Below are 21348 nucleotides of genomic sequence, written 5' to 3' on the forward strand. Positions count from 1 at the left end.
GCAAAAAATTAATGTTCAATGTAATTTTGTTTAAAACTAGCAGTTTAGACCAGTGATTTTCAACTTGGGTGTCATAATCATTTTGAGGCAACATATCATGTATCTTGTATATAAGAAAATCTATCCATTTCATTTATTATTCATATCAGTAGCAAAATTTTAATTATGAAGAGAAGTCAAATGAAGTAATGGTTAAGAGTCACAAAACCATCAGGAAATATATTAGTGTTTCTGGATTAGAAAGATTGAGATTCCCTGGTTGAGGGCCTACTTCCATAAAAGATTCCCAAACTGTCATCTCCCCAAAATCTAAGCTCAAAAGTGGAACCTATATGTATGATCTTGTATTTTCTTACCTACAACTAGAATTAAAGAAGCAGAGTCCTAGTTGCTATAGCAATGAAACAAAACTACTGCCCTTTCAAATTGTCTCTCCTCGCTTCTAGTCCACACTTCTACTTGCAACCTCAGTTCTATACTCAACTCCCAAGCCCAAAGACCTCTGCCTTGAAAAAAGCCAGCTCCTATGTGGAACATCCAGACAGGGACCTATCATAACTGCCCTCTGAAAGGCTCCACCCAGCATCTGACTGAAATAGGTTATGAGGAGCCACAGCCAATCATTGGATCTTAGGGATCAATCGAGTACTTGTATGGAAGAAATGGGGGAAGGATTCCATGCCCTGAAGGAGACAGGAACTCCTTAGGAAAAGCTACAGAGGTCATGTGTCAAGGGTTCATAGTTCCAGGAATCAGTCATCATGTAATCTCAAGGACAGAAAGCACATATGCATCTCTAAAGGGATGTTTAATGTTGGTTATGTGAAAACTTTCCTTACCATTAGTACGGATGCTATAACTAGAACGTCTTCTTCATGCCAGTTTATGTGTTCGGCATTTTCAATCCTGTCCCTCAGGGACCAGTGTGAAATTTCAGATACCGTATTAAATATGTGATCAGAATCTTGTCCATTCTCTGCAATTATGGAAAACATATCCTGTGTGGGATAAGGAGAAGCTTGTTATTATTAGAGGTCCACACATCTGAAGAACATTTATGTCATTTATTGTTAACCTGAGCAATGGCAGTTTTGGATGCAGAGCTATAAATGAGAAGAATGAACAAGTCATTGACCTTTTTTTGTTTTAGCTAACATATACATTTTCTTCCCTAATCCATTTTTTCACAATATGAAATATTACAGTTTTTATTGGACTTCTGTTCCCCGAATCATTTTGGTGAATGGTCCTTCATTACTTTTTGATTCCTTCTATGTATATCCTTCTCAAGCATGCCATCCTAAGTAACTATTGGAATATTTCCCTTTCCGACATCAAATCACTTTTATTTCCTTTCTGTCTTGGCCTCTATTACAAATCTTAACTTTTGTGTTTTTAAGAAATTCTTTTTTCACTATACATCTACAACTTTTATTTTCTTTTTCTGTGACCTCTTATTTTTACCTATGTCTAACGATGCTGTCATATTTAAGAACCCAAGCAATGTCATTCATTCTTCCATAATTTTACCCTGTAAAAATGACTACCATATATAGATTTACCCCATATTTTCTGTATCTTCAATAGATTACATGATTAAAAACATGGTCATCAGAAAATTCTGCTCTAAAATACATAAGAACTGAGCAGTAATGCTCATGTATCTGACACGCTAAATTTGTTCACACACAGCTTAAATTTCTAGCATAGCTATAGTGCAAAAATAGATGTTGGACAGTAAATATATATTACAAAAGAAGTTTCGTAACTACTTTAAAATAGATTATGGTATATTAGGCGACATTTAAATATACTCTATTAGGATAAAAGGTGTTAATACATAGCAAAAGCTAATCCATTGATAGTTTAAAGTAAAAGTCTAGAGATATTTGTAATTATAAAAGATTGATTAATCTCATAGCAACGATATTAAGGGATTGACTCAAGAGTGACATGGAGTCATAGAGAAACTGTAAGATTTTACAGTTGGGTAATCAGTGGGGCACTTCCATAGACCCACTTCTTCCAACAAGCTGGTGGGGTTGGATCTTGGATGCAAAACTGTAAAACATGGGAATACTATTTCTCTTTCTTTTTTTACATTTCTTTTCATTACATAATTCAAACTTTTAGGGAACTTATTTTACTTGAAACTGATCTTGCCCTCATGGATAAGTTATATAAACATTCATCAGTTAGGTAGAACAGCTTAGTGAGAACAAAGTTGCTGTAGAAACCCCAAATGATACTCACAAATATTGGAGTAGGCAGGCTTTTGCCTTCAAAAATTCTCACAAGAGGTTTGCCAAACAAACTTTTCTTTGGTGCTTGTGGTAGTCTAAGCAAAGGTATTGATTGGTTGGTATATACATTTCCTTCACTTTTCTCTGAATCTAAGAAAGAAGGGAAATAATTGTTTTAACTGAACTGATTTAGCCCTCATTTAGCCTTAGCAGACTCTTTCAGTTTAAGTCCTACAGGCCTTATGTAATACCACAAACACACAGAAAATAACTAATTAATATTATAACATTTAATATGATCTTGCTTTGTAAGTCACTGGATATATAGTTGTATATGTCCCATACTTATGGGATAAACATCAATTTCTTGTGTTTGCATTGAAAGCTATGCATACAAATATTAGAATCTAACAGTCACATAGTACCAGTCTTTTTATCCCCCTGTGTAACACTCTGACTGCCATTGACAACAGTAAATTAATAGCAGTATCTGTATTTCCTAACACAATTTGCCTAAGTACAGTTCTGTTACAACCCTTGGCTTTCTCCACTGATCTGTGAGCTCAAATCTCAGATCATAGTGTCTATGTCAACAATATGGGTATATTATGCTATATATTCAGATTTTCATAAGAGACTAGCATAGTAGCACATGCCTATATTCCCAGACCTCAGAAAGAAGAGCCAAGAGGATCTCTGTGAATTTGAGGTCATTCTGGTACATAAAGCAAGTTCCATGACAACCGGAGCTGTTATATAGAGAACACCCAATTTGCTATTGAGTTGCTACTTCCTTTAAGAATCTATGTTAGGACTCATTTTTCACTGTAAGTGTCCTTTATTTATATATCCTTAATTATTTAATCTCATTGCTGGATTAACCTCTAATATAATGTAAGGAACAGTGGAAAGAGGTACTTAAATTAGGAGGCAACTTCTTATAATGGGATAATGCTTATAATGCATAGGTGAAATTTTTTTCACATCCTTCAGGAAATCCTTCAGTAGAACAAGCTATACACACCTAGAAGGCCTAGAATGTTTACAGGGAAGAGGGCAGCTGGTTCCTGGCAGTGCATTTGCAGTCAGGAGTGCATGTCCTCTTAGTGGGGCAGCTGCTCTCAGTCCACGTTTGGTTTCCTTCACGTTTCTGATATTTGTTGCAGTGTTCTGGGAACATGAGGACTTGGCTCCGGGAGGATGAGATAGGGATGTTTCATCGACACTGCAACCATGCATCCTCTCCAAAAATTTTTTGGACAGTTTTCGATCATAAATGTTACCAGAGAAATCTGTGTTAAAAGAGGGTAAACACAGAGTGTCTCTGTTAGTTGTCTGGCTGCAAATCACATTTTCCTTATTAGTCTTGGAGAAAAAAATGTGTAGTTCAAAATTCTGACATAAAGTTAGCTATTAGAAAGTATAGGGGCTGGCTTTGTCATAAATTTAAAAGATTGTGAGATCAAACGTACAAGTGTGGTCATCACAGTGCAATGTTATATAAGAGGATGATTTCCAGGTTCTATATTGTGATGGCCAGTATGTGATGCATACTGTCCACTGAAATAGCTTTGGTTCCATTTGATACATCCATGTGTGAGCATGATTGTAAGGATGCTCATAGAAAGGCAGAACTATGGAGGGAAATGCGGGCCCCATCTTACTGAAAGTTCCCATGGGCTGCCTAAAAAGCCAGAGACAGTCAAACCCATCTGAGCAGTTTCATTCCCATGTCTCAGTACAGTGCAATGGTAACAGCTGCATCAATATCTCACTGTAAGTGTCATTTCTTCATATATCCTTAATTACTTAATTTTGAAACAGCGATGACTTAGTGAAGAACTAATGGTAAATTCTTGATCTTATGGTTCATTATATTTGGAGGTATTTCAATTAAGTTCTTCTTGGAGGAAATGGGATAATTATGGATCTACAATTGCAGGTACTTAGGGACCCTATCTTTTCCTCCTGATCTTTGATTCTACACAATATGAGGAATATTATTGTTTCTTACTTGGGCTGTTTTACAACATGATCCTTAGAGGTCCAAGGACAATTGGTTAATTAACAATGAATCAGAAACTCAAATGCTTAGGAATCAATATAACCATTCGATCACTATATTATATACATTTTGATATTTCATTATAGTATTGGAAAGGTGGCTAACAGAGAAGAGTATACTCAATCACTTCTCTAAACCAATCATAACCAGCATCCAGAGCCCAAGGGTATATTTACTCACATTAATCAGGAGTCCTAATGACCATATCTGATTAAAGCAATCCAAATTGCATTGTCTCTGTTTTGTTGGGGAAACCACCTTGAAAGCTAGTAGAATTTCACACATTCTACACTGATTCTATCAGAATTAAGTCTGTTTTGCTGACCCAATATCCAGAATTGTTACTTTTTGTATCATTTCACAGCATTTGTTTTCACTGGGTGAGTCTAGGATATTCTAAATGACCACTAAAGACTGAGTCACTGAGCTCAAATACCCATTTGTGTTTTAGGTAAAATTCACCAATGATTCCTTCCCCGCAGAAGAACTCGGTTCAAAGCTGTACTTACTTTACAAAATGAAACAATACCAAAATCAAAACAATCAACCACCACAACAAAATAACCCAGATGCTCAGGATAATAGTGTTTTCCCTTTTTTATTGTAAAGGCTTATCAAAGCTAGGCATTACCTTTTTGGCAATGTCTTTTGTCCTTCCATTATTGCAGGAGCTGGGCATGAATAAGAGGCATGGGGCTATCCCAACAGATAGATGGTAAGAAGACATTTCAGTCACAAGAGAATTACTTTTAATTTCATATAATATTTGAAAAAATTGCCTCAGAAGCACAGCATTTGCAGGTGGCAGTTTATCTAAAAGACTGAACATAGAGAGAGTTATTTTTAAACAAGTACACTCAATTTCTCAATATGAATGAAGGGAACAGAGTAATAGAATCGATTGCTCGATCCTCTGAAAATAAGATGAAAGAATTTTACTCAATTATTGCTTGAAATATTAATCCAGTTCAGAAAAAAAGACAAATCTAATTAGAATGTGAAGGTAAGATAATAAGCCTTGGCTACTTTAATTCTGCCGGTAACACACACTACCCTTTTGAACGTGTCTTTTGTGTTTGTGAACAATTGAAACGTTTTGCTGTTTGTCAATGTTTTTAGTAAATATTTCTGTGATCTATTATCTCTAATGTATAAGCAAATATTACTTCTATTTTGTTGATGTTGTTCACAGAGTTTGCCAACAATTACCTCTGCACTGCAGCTAATTTCTCTTCCTCATCAACTTTTTTCGTTACAGCAATCCACTCATCATACAGTTTTGAGGTCATCAGACTTCCCTCGATGTTTTTGAGGAAGTCCTTGAAGAGAGAGGACAATTATTTCATGGAAAAAAATTAATCACGGAAATTATTCAAAATGCATTCAACTGTAAATTTCACATTAATTCTAACTTTCTTCATAGCTCTCCGAATTTCCCCTACTTAGAATGTTCCACGATATATTGGTTCAGTGAGTTTCATCTATTCAAACTAGAAACCAAAGAGTAGATTTTCAGATTTTCTTGGACTATAGAAACAACTTTCCTTAGCTCAACATTCCTCTAGTGGACAGCTGAGCAAGCTAGCACATATAGGCAACCAATATTTCAGCTTGAAAACTATTTTAAATGAGAGAAACATACAATTATGGTAACCACAACAAAAGCAACCATAGAAACTATTATCTGATTTCTCAAGAGCAGAAAGCCATGTCTGGTACTGGAAGCATGGAAGAACGTGTGGTCAGGGTTTTTACAGAATGCCCTGCCCTATTTCATTACACAAGTGTGAATTCTAACTCTATTATAAATATTTAATGAATATTCACAGATAATATAGCCCTTGCCCATCAAAAAAGTTCTCTTTGCAATGGCTGGAGACTGTGAGCAAAAACTACAGCTGTGGAAGGCACTATGAACAACATATCCTGGGCTCTGAGCCACAGTTTATACACATACATACTCACTCCTGAACTGGGGCTCTGTGCATTGGTTAAGAGAGTCACAAAGATTGTTTACCAGAGGATAAGGACATTTGCTTTGAGATTGGGTCTCCTAGAAATGAGGGGAGGGCTCACATTTGATAACCGAAAAATAGCATTGCTTAAATAATTTCTGAACAAACATCATCCACATCATCAACACTAACACAGGAGACTTTGAGCTTACCATATTTCTCTCCTGCGTATCTATTGTCACTCAAGTGAATACAAAGAGAAGAGCACTAATCCCATAGACTCAGGAATCCTGAGGGGGGATGATGGAGGGACTTTCCCTACCTTAAAGATCCAGGAAACTACGTGCACTGATTGCTTGTTCATGTCCACCTCTTCTTCTGAATCCAATTTGTCTTTTATTGTTTGGCACAATGTTGTACTCGGACGTACTAGAAAGACACCCTCGGTTGTGGGCCCTTCCCTTTTTAGTAGGGACAGCATGTCCTGAGAAGTAGATACGGAAATATCTGTCAGACTTTGTGCAGCACAGAGCATTATTGGCTCCGTGAGAACCAGACAAATGGTATGCACAGGTGCAGTTCAAGTACTTGCATGGACACCCAGGACCTCAAGCTGGTTTGGTGCCTCAATCTTTTGTTGTAAACATCCAACCCTAATGTTAATCCTTAAAGTTCAGGCAACATTGCTTTTCATCACATTTTACAAAATTGTTAAGGGATTAAATCCAGCATTTCCAATAGATCATTCCTGAATAACCCTCTCTCATCTTCCTGTTTGAAAGCCAATGATTTGAGACACAATTTTTACTCCACATGGAGACAGAAGTGAAGGGGTCAGGTATTTAAGAAGCAGGATTTTTGTCTTAGGAGAGCCAGAGAAGAACCATAGGAGACATACCAGAATTGCCGAGGGCAGGTTGCCATCCTGACAAATGGAACCGAGTTCTCTTCCAAACAGTTTTCCTCCATTGTTAACTTTTTGGGTGGTGCATATTTGGTCTGGGCGAGGCACACAGATGCTGTGCCACCATGATGATGCAGAAGTTCTTTGTTTCTTTAGAGTCTTTTCCTTCATATCTGATCAGGAGTTGAGATCATTACATGGGATAATACAATTTATACAGATCTTTTACAAAACTAATTTCAATTACAAAATGTCCCTATTTATAGGTTAATAATTCTGTTGTGTTTATGCAGCCTTCTTCCCATATAACCTACACTGTTATTAATCTTAGTGATGTCTCTAAGACATGGTCTAAAGTTCTCTAGAGGAATTCCCACAAGATAATTCTGTCTTACTCCACAGTGCATCATGAAATACTAGACACCTTGGTTGAACAAGCACCCTGAAATATGTATAGACTATTGCTTCAGTAGTCACATCCATTTTCATTGACGTCCTGCCTTTATTCACATTTAAAAATTTTCTGTTTACTAAGGTCTTTTTATCCTTCGTTTTTTGTTCAGCATTTTCAAGAACCATTGTTAAGTTTATTTTAGCAGCAGTACGTCCCCCCATGAGAAAATATCTATGACTATATATTTTAGTGTAAGAATACAGCTGAAATTCTAGTTTCTTTTTCCCTTCTGAGTTTTCTGTTAGAATATTGATAGCCTTCATCACTGTAGAACATATTGTCTTCCTGGCTTTCTAAGGCAAAATCAGGAGGGCAGAAATCACAAGTAATATTATATAGACTGACAAATGTATCTCAATCAGTGTTTGTGTGTGAGTGTGTGTGTGTATGTTTGTGTGTGAGTGAGTGTGTATTTGTGTATGTGTGTATGTGTGTGTGTTTGTGTGTATGTTTGGGTGTACTTATATATATGTATACCAAAACACATTTCAAAATTTTTGACTCAGAATTGTTTCTGTCTAAAAGAAATGCAGGGACAGAAATGGGAGCAGAGACTGAAGGAAAGGCCCTATTGAACTTGCCTAAACTTCCGGTCCATCCTTTTTATAGACACTAAAACATGATAATCTTGCTGATGCAAAGATAGGCTTGGAGGCAAGTACCTGACATGGCTATCCTCTGAGAGGATCTATCAACATCTGACTGAGACAGATGCAGATACTTACAGGCAACTATCAGACTGAACCCTGGTTCCACATTGGACGAATTAAGGGAAGGAATGAAGGACTAGTAAGGAATAGCAACCCCATAAGAGGGACAATAATATTAATTTACTTGACCTCAGAGCTCCCTGGTTCTTAGCTAATAACCCAAGGGCATACGTTGCCAGTCTGTGGCCCCTGCTATGTATTTAGCAGATCTTATCTTATCTGTCTTCAAGGGGAAGGGATGTCCTGGCTCCTGTGACGGCTTGATGACACAGAGAAGGGGAGGATAGATGGGTGAGGTGGGAGTAGGAAGGTTGGTGGGGTAGCACCCTCTAAGAGGCAAAGGGACAGAGGTATGAGGTTGGTTTTTCATAGGGGTGGACCAGGAAGGGAAGAATATTTCAAAGTAAATAGAATAATTAAGAAAAAATAAAAAGACAAAATTTAAAAGAAATCAAGTGTGAAAGTGGGAGGTTTCCAAGAAAAGAGAGTGAGGAGAAATTTTAAAAGAATTCTATCCTTTGAAAAATATTTAAAAAAAATTCAAAATGCCCAGTCTATCTATTTTAGTATCATTTTGATACCAGATATAGTTATAAAGTATATTTTTATAGATTTTGAAGTGAGATTAGAGAGTTGGCTAAAAGCCTAAATTAATTTCTATTCAACCCTGCAACAGATTATCTTTAATCCCATAAGTCTACTTTTATTATGTAGCTTTCATTGCAATCGTTTGTCAAAATGCAGTTCATAAGCAAATTTGGGTCTAATCAAACAATCACATGATGGGCAACGTATCATGATTCATGGCTTAGACCTGCAATTCTCATAGGAAAAAAAATGTGTACACACAGTGCTTGATATACCAATTTATGGTGCCTGGAAAAAAATGAAACGTTCTCCCTATAACCAAGCCTAGTCTTTACATCAGAATTTAGAGTTCTGTTCATTTGGACCTGGAACATATTTTTTAGTTTTTATTTTGTTTAGTACAGTGACCCACTCCCAAGAAAGGAAATGATGCTATGATGCGATATTTATGACAATTTAAAATGGGAACTAAGAAAAGCCACCCGAAAGAAGATGCCAGACTCACTTTTTTGCTTTTGGCTTCTGGCTGAGTTTCTGGGCCTTAAGATGAATTGCCCCCGTGCATCAGCATTTAGGTATTTCATGATCAGCCCAGGTAGGGAAGGGAAAGCGGCAAAGTTTCTTAAGTCCCGTGAACTGAAGTTCTTTTGAATATTTATCATTATAATGTCATGTGGATACTCATTTCCTATGAGAAAAAAAAAACATGAATTGTAACCAATGTAAGTGAATATGGGCAAACTTCCTGATACAATTTCGAATGCTTTGCTGTATTTCTCCTCTTAATATTTCTCCTCTTACTCCTAGTCCTCTTCCTTCTTCTTCTTCTGGATAATGTAGACTGTGCACACTAGAACCTTAGAACCCTTACAGAGACACTATAATTAAGTAAGCTGAGAACTCTAAAAACAATGATGAGAAAAATTTGTGTGCCACTTTCTTTACAGAATATAGACCTAGCAGTGCAATGTATTAGAGGGACTTTTGTTCTATTCTGCTGTAAAAGTTTGAAGACATGCCTGTCGGAGCATAAATGTGAAGTTCTACCTCATAAAGAAGATGTTCCTTCAAGTGACATAAATTTTGGCAGATTTAAGAGCACAACCATTCTGGAAATCAGTCTGGAGTTTATTCAGAAAATTGGACAGGACCAATTTTCTGAGGACCCAGACTTACCTCTCTTGGGCACATACCCAAAAGATTCCCCAACATATACCAAAGACACATGCTCCACTATGTTCATAGCAGCCTTATTTATAATAGCAGGAAGCTGGAAACAACACAGATGCCCTTCCACGGAGGAATATTACTCAGCTATCGAAAACAATGACTTTATGAAATTCATAGGCAATGGAGGGAAGTGGAAATTATCATACTGAGTGAGGTAACCCAATCACACAAAAACACACAATTGTATGAACTCACTGATAAGTGGCTATTAGCTCAAATGCTTGAACTGCCCTAGATGCACAGAACACATGAAACTCAAGACGGATGATCAATATGCGAATGCTTCACTCCTTCTTTGAAAGGGGAACAAAAATACCCTTGGCAGGGAATAGGGAGGCAAAGATTAAAACAGAGGCAGAAGGAACACCCATTCAGAGCCTACCCCACATGTGGCCCATACATATACAGTCACCCAATTAGACAAGATGCATGAAGCAAAGTAGTGCAGACTGACAGTAACTGGATGTAGATCTCTCATGAGAGACAAAGCCAAAATACAGCAAATACGTAGGCAAATGTCAGCAGCAAACCACTGAACTGAGAATGGGACCCCCGTTGAAGGAATCAGAGAAAGGACTGGAAGAGCTTGAAAAGGCTCGAAACCCCATATGAACCACAATGACAATCAAACAGAGCTTCCAAGGACTAAGCCACTAACAAAAGACTATACATGGACTGAACCTGGGCTCCAATCTCATAGGTAGCAATGAATAGCCTAGTAAGAGCACCAGTGGTGGGGAAGCCCTTGGTCCTGCTAAGACTGAAATCCCAAAGAATGTGATTGTTGGGAGGAGGGTGGCAATGTGGGGAGCATGGGGAGGGGAACAGTCAGATAGAAGGGGACGAAAATGGGTTAGTGGGATGTTGGCCCAGAAAAAAGGAAAGGGAATAGCAATCGATATGTAAATAAGAAATACTCAGGTTAATAAACAAAAAAAGAAAAAGAAAAAAGAAAAAAAAAGAGCATGCTCTCCCATTCAGGCCAGATTTTTATGTTTTGTCAAGTATAATCGTTGTACTAAATCCTAATGATTTTTTTTAATTTCAGCAATTTCTGTTTTATCTCTCTTCTCATTTATGATTTTGGAAATCTGCATATGATTTCTGAGACTTTTAGTCACTTTAAGTTTATGTGTCTTGTGATTTTCTCAAAGAACCAAATCTTGGTTTTATGGAATCTGTTTCTAATTGATTTCAGACCTGATATTATTTCCGGCTGTCTTCTTCTCTTTGGTTGGTTCTCTCCTTTTTGGTCTAGGCTTTTCATTGTGCTTTTAAGTTGCTAGTATAGGACATAAGAATTATTTTTGTGAAGAAAATTAGTGTTCATATGTATTTTATGTATAGAGTGTGAAATCTTTAAATTGCTTAATATTAAGCTTGACAAGTAAAATAGGATTCTAATGATGTAAAAAGACCATCTAATGATGTTGAAAAGACCAGGTTTGCAAGCACACTTGGTGATCTCAGATTTTTAATTCTTATTCAATCTTTTCTGATAATTCTATTAACATTATTTATTTGGCAATAATCTTGTGTTGAAATAAAAGAAGGCAATAAATAGAGTAGCTGAGGTTAAGTCAGGCTGTCTCCCGAAATCAATATATGATTTCACATCCAGTTACAGAATTACTTGTCCTATGAGATGTCAACTGAATATTTTACACGGATTCAGAGAAATGGCTACATTTATACTATTCATTACAAAACAATCTATATAATTTGGAATAAATAGAAAAAATTGAAGATATTACATTTTAGATTTAAACTTGTTTCTGTGTGTAAGTCCTTTGCTCACATAAATACCTGTTTACAATGTTGCACTTGGTGTGTATGCAGGTCAGATGTGGGAATTAAATCCCCTGAAACTGGAGTTATAGACGGTTGTGAGCTACCATGTGAGTGATGGAAATCCTTGAGATATCTCTCTAGCTAGGAGGATTTTCTGTAATGATCACCAAATGATTTTTTTAATTGTTTTCTCCAGAAAGAAGATGCCTAAAGTTTTGTTTTGTTGGCCTTTTTAGGAAAATTCAGTTTTACAAAAAGAAAAGCACAGAAAAATTCCTGTCATTGTCAGAATGTTGCTTATGAGATGTTATCCTGTGTCTGAAGGTCATATTAGTTATTAATTATGATTTAAATGAATGACATTTTGTTTAAGTCATTTTGTTTTAGTGTTTAAGTAAAAGACAAAATATGGACACATTGAGAATTCACCAAACTCAGCTAGTCCCTCTTTAGATTACCCTGTTATTACCTTGGAGTGCTCTTGGAGCTTCCCCAGGGCGAGGACAGAACCACAGTTGATACTCTTCAATGTTCTGGAAGGCAAAAAGAAGCAACCATCACAAATAAGCTGACACCAGAGACTTGAAGAGTCTAGCAATTTCCTTTACTTTTCATATCTAGCTCTGTAGCAGGGAAATTATTTAGACCAGTATTAATGATATGTCTTCTGAACACAGGTTTGAGCAAACAGGACTGATTTCAGGAGAAAACCTTTGGTTACTTGCCTTTCCTCCTGGATGGAACCTTGATCTACTGATCCACAGTAAAATAAGAAGTTGCATTCAGCCATTAGTACTAAACAAGACAAATATTATTATGTAATTTCTTACATCTGTGCATACTGAGCGAGGAATATTCAACTTCAACTTAACACGAGCACACAACCTAGTGCTCACAGATGCATATATTCATGGTGACTATGATGACTTTAGCAAAGGAACATTTGAAAGATATGATAACTTAGACAACAGTGAACAAAATAGTCAAAAACAGAGAGTCTTTGACGGTACCTAGAAGGGAAAAATGCTTTTGGTTTTCAATGTGAGATTCCTGTCTGTGGAGACGAAGGACATGGGTCTATTCTGGAAAATAGATGCAATGCTGGAAAGAAGGTTTAGAACGTATTCACTGCACAAAGTGTTATGGATCCATTTGAAACGATCATCGGAATAGAACATTCTGTTGAATGATGAGCACCACCCAGGAGTGGCTCTAACCAGTATTGTTAATTTTATTTTCTTTTAGACTCCTATTTAAAACCAATGACATTGCCCCATATAGATTTTAAGTATTATACTGGAGACAAAAATCATACAAGCAGACACACCACCAACTACCCATCCACACCCCAACATACACAGAGAGGTGATAATGAAGCAGAAAGAGAAAAAGTGTGAGAGAGAGTGGGAGCAAGGGAGAGGGAGTGGAGCATAGAGAGAGACAGAGCATCATGGAGATTCTCATTTTACAAACTCACAGAAAGTGATAGACACGTACACACAAACCCATTGCATCACTCATACATACACAGTTAAACAGAGATACACATGCACATTTCAAAATAGAAAAACAAAGATATATACACATATGTATGCAGAAAGAATATAAAAACAGATGCACATTCATTAAAGACTTATTCAAAGTTAAAATAAAACACACCAGAACATGTATACACTTACACCTTCAGACAGAGAGATAAAAACAACAAGAAGAAATGGGCAAGACGACAGAATTATATCCCAAATAGGGAGCATAGTCTAATTTAAAAAAAAAGAAAGAGAAAGAGAAGCAAAGACGAAAGAAATCTCTTCCCTGTAACATTGGTATCCGTTAAATTAGGTGTGAGCATATGACAGATTAATCACCATTTAGTATAAATTTTATTATCTAGTGAATCTAAACATATAGCTCAAAGCATTAGGCTATGAGTTCATTAAATCACAGAAAACTAGACACGAATTTAAGAAAAAATGTCACTCAAAGGACTATTATTATGTCTTCAATACCTTCAGGTTAAAAATGTAGCACTTGTCAAATATGATATATCAATGTATAGTGATCATATTTCTGCTGTATATACACATTTTCACATATGTGAATCTCAAAAGCAAAATTCCATTTTAACTCAAAGTAGACTGAAAGTAACTTACATGTTTTCTCATCATTGGCAGTAACTTGCTGATTATGTCATTCACTGTATCGAAGTTTGTTGCTGTTACATATAGAGGCTATAGAACGTGCAGAGAGAAAAAAATGCTTTAAAATAACGTGAAAGCTCATGATGAAAATTTACTATGATCTAATCTTTTTAAAACTTATAATCTGTGACAAACTCCTCTAATATATAACATTTTCTTCCCATGAGATAAGTCTGGAAGACACTCTCTCTAATATATTTATCTTAAAATTAATACTTGGGAACTGAGATATCAAACATAAATGTCACAGGTTGTGTATGATAAAGGGTGACTTAGACAGCATGGTTGCTGGAGCTCAGCATCCTGATTTTTCTTTAATTATGGCAGAAGTTAGTCAGGGAGGGCCCTTAAAAAGGGAGAAGACAAATTTCCTTCCTCCCAAGTAGACTTCCATCATTAGATCCTTACTCCTTGGCTACGTGTGCATAGTTCTAGGGTAATGAGGATGAGAAGCAGCATAATTATTTTTATAATAATTAAAATTAGTTCAACATCTTCAGTCATAAGGGAAATGCAAATCAAAACAACCCTGAGATTTTACCTCACACCAGTGAGAATGGCTAAGATCAAAAACTTAGGTGACAGCAAATGCTGGCGAGGATGCGGAGAAAGAGGAACACTCCTCCATCGTTGGTGGGATTGCAGACTGGTACAACCATTCTGGAAATCACTCTGGAGGTTCCTCAGAAAATTGGACATTGAACTGCCTGAGGATCCAGCTATACCTCTCTTGGGCATATACCCAAAAATGCCCCAACATATAACAAAGACACATGAACCACTATGTTCATAGCAGCCTTATTTATAATAGCCAGAAGCTGGAAAGAACCCAGATGCCCTTCAACAGAGGAATGGATACAGAAAATGTGGTACATCTACACAATGGAATATTACTCATCTATCAAAAACAATGACTTTATGAAATTCGTAGGCAAATGGTTGGAACTGGAAAATATCATCCTGAGTGAGGTAACCCAATCACAGAGAAACACGCATGGTATGTACTCATTGATAAGTGGCTATTAGCCCAAATGCTTATATTACCCTAGATGCCTAGAACACATGAATCTCAAGACAGATGATCAAAATGTGAATGCTTCACTCCTTCTTTAAAAGGGGAACAAGAATAGCCTTGGAAGAGAATAAGGAGGCAAATTTAGAACAGAGGCTGAAGGAACAACCATTCAGAGCCTGCCCCACATGTGGCCCATACATATACAGCCATCCAATTAGACAAGATGGATGAAGCAAAGAAGTGCAGGGAGACAGGAGCCAGATGTAGATCGCTCCTGAGAGACACAGCCAGAATATAGCAAATACAGAGGCGAATGCCAGGAGCAAACCACTGAACTGAGAACAGGACCCCCGTGGAAGGAATCAGAGAAAGAACTGGAAAGCATGAAGGGGCTCGAGACCCCATTTGAACAACAATGCCAAGCAACCAGAGCTTCCAGGGACTAAGCCACTACCTAAAGACTGTACATGGACTGACCCTGGACTCTGACCTCATAGGTAGCAATGAATATCCTAGTAAGATCACCAGTGTAAGGGGAAGCTCTGGGTCCTGGTAAGACTGAACCCCCAGTGGACGTGATTGTTGGGGGCAGGGCTGCAATGGGGGGAGGATGGGGAGGGGAACACCCATAAGGAATGGGAGGTGGAGGGGTTAGGGGGATGTTGGCCCGGAAACCAGGAAGGGGAATATCTCTTGAAATGTAAATAAGAAATACTCAAGTTAATAAAAAAAAAAGGTAGAAGAATGTTTTGATGATCTGATAATATATCTTAAAGTACAAAAAGGAAATAAAAATTAGCATAACATGAATAAAAACTAAAAATTGTGTATTCCAATCTTCTGAACCACACAAAATGTATTCAGTAATTATAGGATGATAAAATATTAAAGCACTAGAGTCATGGGAGAAAATTAGTAAAAGTGTTCATTTTAAAGGAATTGGATCTAAGTCACAATAGTGTTGAACATCATTAGAAATATTGTTCATGTACAATGCTAAGCGTTTGCCACAGCTGAAGTTAAACAGCAGAGGCAAGAGAACATTTCCCTATGGGATGCTGTGCTCTTCTACTCTTCAGTGTGCTGAGGGCACAAATGGTCAGCCAAGTTAGTGATTGTTTCCTGATTCATGTCACTGACTCGAAATTTCTTTTATACTATATTTAATTACTGTTTTGTATAACGTAGACTTGGTAAGAAGAAGAAATTGCTTGGTGATCTAAAATGTCGTCATTATTTTCACAGTATCCACAGTGACGTGTTAGAACAGTGACTCTAGGTCCATTTCATACCCATTTTGCTAATTGTGGAAGACAGAGATGGTGATTCCTGAGCCACAGTCTATTCTGATTTACAGTACAAATATCTTCAATGCTCTATGTGCTACAAAGTAGTTAAATTTTTGATCAGCACTAAACCCAATACTGGAAAGTAGACAATAATATAAGCATTAAAAAATAGACAGTTATTCAATAGATCCTTAAATCTAACTCAATGATAGAACTACTGTATAGTATGTGTGATGTTGTGAGTTTTATCCTAAACACTGTACACAAAGATGAACACACACACACACACACACACACACGCACACAGCACTGTTAAATTTATAAGTTTGATTTTTGAACAGTAGTTATGTGCAAAGATACCCTCATGACGAATTATTCAAATGAATATGATGATAAAAAGGCATGATTTTGTAGCTGGTGTTCAAATGCAGCTGTGAGGCTGCACAGTAACAGCCATAGAGAAGGAACACAGTATGGAGATAAAGAGCTAAAATATTACCGAACAGTTAGATATCGAGAGAAACTGTAAAACTTTACGATAATCTCATATAACAAGAATGGTTTAAAAGTCATAAATATTTTAAGATTAATAAGGAATAATGGAAACATAACACAAGTCTACACATAAGCAATAAGGCTGCAGGACGGGGCAGTTAAATCGTAATAATAATACTTCATTTGGAATTATATGCTGTTGGAACTATCTGAGTCAATTTTCAGTGATTTAACAAAAATTATTTCCTCTTTTCAGAACTTTAGTACATGAATCAGTCTGGTTTCATGTTGTTTTCCCCATATTACATATGAATGTCCTATGTCTGCCTGGAATACAGACAGAATATCCACATAATACTGCCTAAATTCTCTCCCTCTTTCCCTCACTCAGGTTCTCCCTCTCTTTCCCTCTCTCCCTCTCTCCTTCTCTTCCTCTCCCCATCTATGCTCTTCTTATGTCTCCATCTTCCATTACTTTACAAACTGTCTTTCTCCTAGTCATGAACTTAGAATAGTAGTTTTCGTTTGTATTCACATACATTGTCACAGCCTGCAATGTCCTCAGTGGATATCTGCAGGGATAAATCTATTTTGTTCTGCTTCTTCGCATCTCGAATGGATCTGTCAAATGAAACATAGCATACAATACAGCAAAATGAATTAGTACCTTTTTTCAAACTAATCCCTTAATGTTTTTTCAGAATCATCTTAGCTTTCTATACAAGAAAATAAGTTCATCAATATTTATCATTCAACTGGTGAACACTCAAAATGTTTTAGAAACTAAGACAGAGTCAGGTAATAGCACATTGACCTAAGTAGTATATCCAGTCCTGAAAATGATGTGTCTGAAACAAACAGAATTGCAGAAATCTGCTTGACCTCAAAGGACGAAGCAGCAGATGGTTGGAATGAGTACGCTAGAGTGACAGCTACTTAGTGAAATTTAAAGTTAAGACTTGAGAGTAGTGTTCACTCCAATACAAAGAGGAAATAATACATGCAGAACTTCCTCAAAATTAATAAAATAAGCAATGGACAGGAGAATATAAAGCATTATCCATTCACCATCTAATTAACAGCTGATTTTGAGACAGACTATCAAATAAACATACAGAAACTGAAACACATACTGCCAGTCCTATATCACCAAGAATTAAAATATGAACGTAAGTAAAATACCTTTGTAGAAAGAAGTTCCACCAAATGGTCTCTTCCATGGAACTGTAAAATTGAAAAAAATTAGAGTTGTGATAAATGGTAAGATGTTTAAGGTTATTATGCATAAAAATATCTTAAGTTTGTGGCCATTAATCATGGTATAGTTGTATTTGGTAGTCTACACATGACTCCACTTCTTAAGGGCCTATCTTTTTGGACTGGAAATGCTGTCATATGACACTTTACCATTTCTAAATATAATACTTCTCATATTTGATAAGGGAGAAACACCAAGCATTAAATAACTATCTTTAGAGATTTTACCAGAGGAGTAGAAAATATTCAGAGGCAAGAAAATGTGATCTTCTCTTTTGTCAGAGTCTATGACAAATGCTTTTCCATGTAAAGAGCAAATTCACAGAGCTTAGAATTCTCAGAAAACTTGTGTTTATGTTATTTGAGTCAACTGTGTGATGCCACTAAGAGTTTGGACAGAAGAATGAAAAGAGCTCAAATTTGAGGTAAGCATGAACTTTCCATGTAAACAATAAATTTGAATTTTGGTGTATGCTTGTCTAGAGCAGAAGGTATATTCTACACAATTCCTTTGATTCCCACAACTGCACTCAACATAATATCAATATGCCCAGAGCACATCTTCTGAGGAAAGATAAGAATGTAAATTTGAAACTTTCCTGATCATTTTGGGGAGAAGAATGTCTAGGATATAGTAACACCTTGTCCTGGCAACATTCTTATTAGAAGACTTCTGTCCTGCCCCACAGATCTGGTGTAGTCTTGATGAACATAAGAAATCAAAACATAAAGAACCTACCTACATGTAGAAATGCATATGGTGAAGAGTATAGAAAATCTAGGGTCATCATAGAAGGGGGAAAATTGAGTTGTCTTCCTATATACTGACAGAATAAAATTGATTCTAGTTTTGCAAGCATTTTGGGATGATGAAAGTCTTTGGTGAAAGAAGTTACTAGAAACACATTCTTCAACGGTCACCAATAGCCATAGCCTGATTATTGTTTTTTAATTGGAGAATTTTAGAATGAGTATACTCATTCACTGGGAAGTGAATTATGTACAATTAATTTGACCCACAATTTCTGAAGCTATCCTCTTGTGATCACAGATCAGAAATCTATGTCTTACCGAAAGGTGACAACAGCATTTCCCATTGGCCAATATAGGTAAATGGTCTTGGAAGCAGGGCTGTTGTCTGTCCTGAATATGTCTGTTTCATCTCCAATCCACAGGTAAGTCAATGGAATGACATGCTTTACTTTAAACTTCTTCTTATTTCTAGAAAGAGAATCAAATATCTCCATTAGTTTAATTTGCATGGTAGTTGGAGTTGTGGTAAGACCCAGTTCTTCCTGCCCCAGAGCAAAGGAGCACACATTCATTTCTATATCCAAGCAGAACTTCATTTTTAGAAAGTGACCTATTTCAATATTTCTTACCTGGATTTAGTTAAGTAATAACCATTTTGCTTTGTTTTTTCTCATAATACACAAAGGAAATTATTTCAACATTTTTATTTTAATTAATTACATGTAACAATCTTTCTAGAATAAAAACAAAAATATTGTTTGACTTAAAAAATCTATTTTCTGTTGTCCATCTCCCTGAACTAAATAAATCAATTACCTCATTCCAGTAGCTCCTTTAGGAAACCTACAAAGTACATATCACACAAATAACCAAAAAGATGATACTTTTTACAATAATTTAGCCAAATAATTAGAATTATGTCTTCCTATCAAGCATGTGATATTATTACAAGTATTTTTAAGAAACAAAAAAATTTGAAGTATAAATTTTCTTCATTTTCATTCTTTTTATGAGTAATTTGCTCTCCCAGAATTCTACATACAAATACAATTTGTTTAATGATTTTTTGTAACTTTCTCCTTTCCATTCTACCCCCTGACAGATCTCCTCCCCACATTCATAGGTTTTTTTTATTTTTTTAGTGATGGACCTAGTATAATCTAGTGTGTTTGCTGTGTAAACCCAGGTGTTAAACTTTCCTTCGAATATTCGTGAGCTAATATGTGGCTACATAACTGAAGATATAAATGACTCCCTCTCTAATTCAGGGGACAGAATATCACAAGAATAAGCCATGATCCGAAAAATCCTGTATGTAATCCTTTAATATTGGAAACATGTGAATGACTAATTGCACTACAGAGAAATATTCCTCATGTAATCTAATGTAACATGCTATATTCAAATTACAAGTCATCATGTAAGATTTACTTCAAGATATAACAACACATGTCTCAATAATATGAGAGTTATATTCACATTTACATTCACCATTGAAAACATCTCAATGTATGTATATGTGCATACATAAAAATAAAAATTCCCAAGAATTGCTTGAACCTAAAATCTTTCATTCCAAAGTCTGATAAAAGATAATCTTCCTTGAAAATGGAAATAGATAATCTTTTCTTATAAGCTTGATAATCTTTTTTTTATAATATGAATGTGATTCTAAAAATAGTTTTAATTACTATTGCAACATGACAGAAGGGTCCATATCAACTGCCTTTAAGAAACCAACCGTTTCCGTTTCCTTTATTCTCACAACACAAAATGGAAGTTCACTTCCTTCTATCAACTACAATTATATGGCAAATGATCAGTTTGTTTCGGTTTACATTTTATATAAGGTGATAAATATCTTTTAAAATAAAATGTAAAGATTTCCCAGTGTGGAAAGAAAGGGAACTGAGTAGAAAAACAAGAAAAATGGACAGATTGATAGTCAGCCAGTCCATTCTCTTACTTGAAGCCTGCTTCCTTTAGACACTAACTACCATTTTCTGTGAATGAGCTTACATGACTGATCAGGGTTGAAAGAAAAATATACCCAGTTGGTGTATTTATAATGTATAGAAGAACTCTCAACTGAATATATTATTTTTCTCACAATCTGTGAAATGGATTTTTTTGGAAAATAATTCACTGATGATCAGAAAATTTAACCCCCTGCTCCCAAAATGGAATAGACTGTTTTATTGATGTCTGTCTGATAATTTTATGTACTTATTAGAACAGCACTTAAAATATCTACTTGATGATGTCAGCACCAACATCACACCTTCTAGAATAATAAGAAGGCTATGATCATGACCACTGGATTTTACATATGAAGTGGTCCCAGAGAACTCCTTTATGGCCATAAATTGCAGTATAACCATGTACACAGCTTCGTTCAATC

The 21348-nt window shown here is 36.1% G+C and overlaps 1 protein-coding gene across 1 annotated transcript in view; it reads right to left on the reverse strand.

Moving 5' to 3' along the window:
- Positions 1-18157, reverse strand: part of LOC116895875 — a 68950-nt gene extending 50793 nt beyond the window's left edge. The window contains 15 exon segments of the mRNA XM_032896972.1: positions 840-998; positions 2254-2393; positions 2429-2448; positions 3290-3363; positions 3366-3466; positions 3469-3535; positions 4940-5129; positions 5518-5627; positions 6586-6747; positions 7162-7340; positions 9425-9607; positions 12410-12473; positions 14091-14168; positions 17477-17558; positions 18120-18157. Of these exon segments, the coding sequence (XP_032752863.1) occupies positions 840-998; positions 2254-2393; positions 2429-2448; positions 3290-3363; positions 3366-3466; positions 3469-3535; positions 4940-5129; positions 5518-5627; positions 6586-6747; positions 7162-7340; positions 9425-9607; positions 12410-12473; positions 14091-14168; positions 17477-17558; positions 18120-18157 (1647 nt within the window).
- Positions 18158-21348: the final 3191 nt, after the last annotated feature.

Source organism: Rattus rattus, chromosome 3 (genome assembly GCF_011064425.1).
Source record: "Rattus rattus isolate New Zealand chromosome 3, Rrattus_CSIRO_v1, whole genome shotgun sequence".
Classification (NCBI taxonomy): Eukaryota; Metazoa; Chordata; class Mammalia; order Rodentia; family Muridae; genus Rattus; species Rattus rattus.